Source organism: Pinus tabuliformis, chromosome Q, assembly GCF_031772625.1.
Source record: "Pinus tabuliformis cultivar Carrire ecotype Pingquan chromosome Q, CPIR1, whole genome shotgun sequence".
NCBI lineage: Eukaryota > Viridiplantae > Streptophyta > Pinopsida > Pinales > Pinaceae > Pinus > Pinus tabuliformis.
In genome coordinates this window covers 1,187,972,076-1,187,974,590 of record NC_142296.1, presented here as the reverse complement: position 1 = coordinate 1,187,974,590, position 2,515 = coordinate 1,187,972,076, and the positions used below count along the sequence as shown (strand labels likewise).

The 2,515-nt window shown below is 34.6% G+C and overlaps 1 protein-coding gene across 1 annotated transcript; it reads left to right on the top strand.

The window, feature by feature from the left end:
- Positions 1 to 456: 456 nt before the first annotated feature.
- LOC149223943 (endochitinase 4-like) lies at positions 457 to 1,874 on the top strand. The gene is made up of 3 exons (XM_089383431.1): positions 457 to 781; positions 938 to 1,052; positions 1,352 to 1,874. The coding sequence occupies exons 1-3, from the start codon at positions 490 to 492 to the stop codon at positions 1,644 to 1,646; spliced, it is 702 nt and encodes a 233-aa protein (XP_089239557.1). The 5' UTR covers positions 457 to 489; the 3' UTR covers positions 1,647 to 1,874.
- Positions 1,875 to 2,515: the final 641 nt, after the last annotated feature.

The window sequence follows — 2,515 nt, the reverse complement described above, 5'->3', positions numbered from 1 at the left end:
TTCTTCCATGACCATCTTCTCAATATGTAAACACTAAATTATCCAACGATTGAACCTCTTCTTCCATGACCATCTTCTCAATATGTAAACACTAAATTATCCAACGATTGAACCTCTTCTTCCATGACCATCTTCTCAATATGTACTTGAATCTTCAGCTCGATGTATGCATTGTTTGGGAGCTTGACAAAGCTAGAACCATCGGTAGTTGAGGCTGTGGAGATTTACAGGTGAAGTGGCCCATCTCACAAGTTATAGTGTCGAGAATAGGCGTAACATATTAACATTGATGTGCCGATGTGTTCATCTTAACCAAGGTTAGGTCAACAAAAATATAATTCTCAAACGTCACGGCAGAGTTAAATTCAAAAAGATACAAATGCATACTCCCATGACTTTATGGCTATATAAACAAACACACTCTTCTTTCTACAGAGCAAAGTAGTACACTCTCTGTGCTAGTGACAGTAGTGATAGACATTAGCCAATATGAGAAATTACCTCCGTGTTATGACACCAAGCGTTATTATTCTATGTCTCGTTCATGCCTTCGATCTCGTTTCCATCTGCCGAGGAGATGTTGGGGATTTTGCTACTCAAGATTTCTTCAATGGAATTTTGTCTGGTGCTTCTGATAGTTGCGCAGGAAAGACCTTCTATACATACAATAACTTCATGGACGCAGCCACTGCATTCTCTGGCTTTGGCACAACGGGCCCCGACGTTGACCACAAGAGAGAAATCGCTGCTTTCTTCGCCAATGTTGCTCACGAGACTTCCAGTACATCTCACATGCATCCTTCCTGTTTCTGTAAATTTGTTCTTATAATATCTATATCTATATATATATAGATATTGGATGATTTCATTTCAGAATTTATAAATATTAGAAATCGGTTGTTTATCCATGTGACACATATAACTATGAAATTGGCAGGACTGTGCTACGTTGAGCAAATAGAGAAGTCTGACTACTGCGATTCCACCAACAAGAAATACCAGTGTGTGGCGGGAAAGCAGTACTATGGGCGTGGCCCCTTTCAACTCACATGGTATGTATGCTTATAATGGGATGTAGGTCTACAAGTTTTATTTTCGAGTCTCTGGTTTCACTAACGTTTATGCGTAGAGGTTTGGTTTCTAGAAATTTGGTACTTGTGTACAAAAACAAATTATACACTTAAAAAATCCTGTAAACTTTGTCTATAGAAAAAGCCAGTATCCTAAAAAATGAATTTATTTATCTATTAAATTGAATTATAATTTTTTTTGGGCTCTATCTATTATATTTGAATTGGATTTCTCTTGAGAGACTGTTTCATGCTGTTTGACTGAGAGTGTTTTTTGGCAGGAATTATAATTATGGTTCAGCTGGTGATTATCTGGGCTTTGATGGCCTGAATCACCCTGAAATTGTAGCCCGGAATGGCTCAATCTCGTGGAAGACTGCTGTCTGGTTTTGGATGAAGCATAGTAATTGCCACTCTGCTATTACATCTGGACAAGGATTCAGGGCAACCATCAAAGCAATCAGCGGGGATGAATGCAATGGTGGAGACTCCAACGCAGTTGATGAACGTGTCAATTATTATACCAACTATTGCAATGAGTTTGGTGTAGATCCAGGAAATAACCTTAGCTGTTAAAAGTATATTAATATGCTGTGACCTCGTGATCTCTGTCAAAGGATCCAGAATAGTTCAAAATACTATATATTTTATAGTACTCAATAAGATCGATAGATTCTGATTACCATGGTTAGCATGAGCAGGAAACGGATCTTGGTGACATGTAAAACGAGACAACATTCTATTATGATCGGTCTCTTTCTTTCAACATGTAAGCACATCCATGGCTTTTGCATGCCAATGAAGTGTGCGAGTACAGAAAATTAAGATTAGATTAATTAATTGTACTTATTAGTGCATTTGATTTTATATATTTGACAGCCAATAGATGGTGTATTATTGGTTAGGAAATTGTTACGAAAAAGATTAATTTTAGTTTTCACAAATAGCATATATTTTGTTGTTGGAGATTTCTTGATTAGAACTGTGAGGAATTTGTGATTTTTTTGGGATGGTTATTTTATCCATCATCAGGATCAAAAAGCTTAGCTTAGTGATGATTGATTTATTTGTTAGGAATGATTTATTCTTCGTAAAGTTAAAGGCATTCTCTTTAGTTTTGAACTTGTGACCTAGGAAACACATGCTCCCAACCATTAAACCCACTCAAACTATTAATATAATATCTAATTTATTTTTCCCATTTATAATTTATAAATATTACATTTAAATATTAGTATAAATAAAATTAAAAAATATTAATATTAATTTAATATTTATTATTAATATATTTAATTTAACTATATTTAAACTAAGTAACAACAACTAATTACTATATAACACTGCTTAACAGAAGTGTAGTTAACATACCAGTTCCATAAGAGAGAAAAATATATCATATTCAAAACCCTAGTTAACATACGAGTTCCATAAGAGAAAGAAAAATA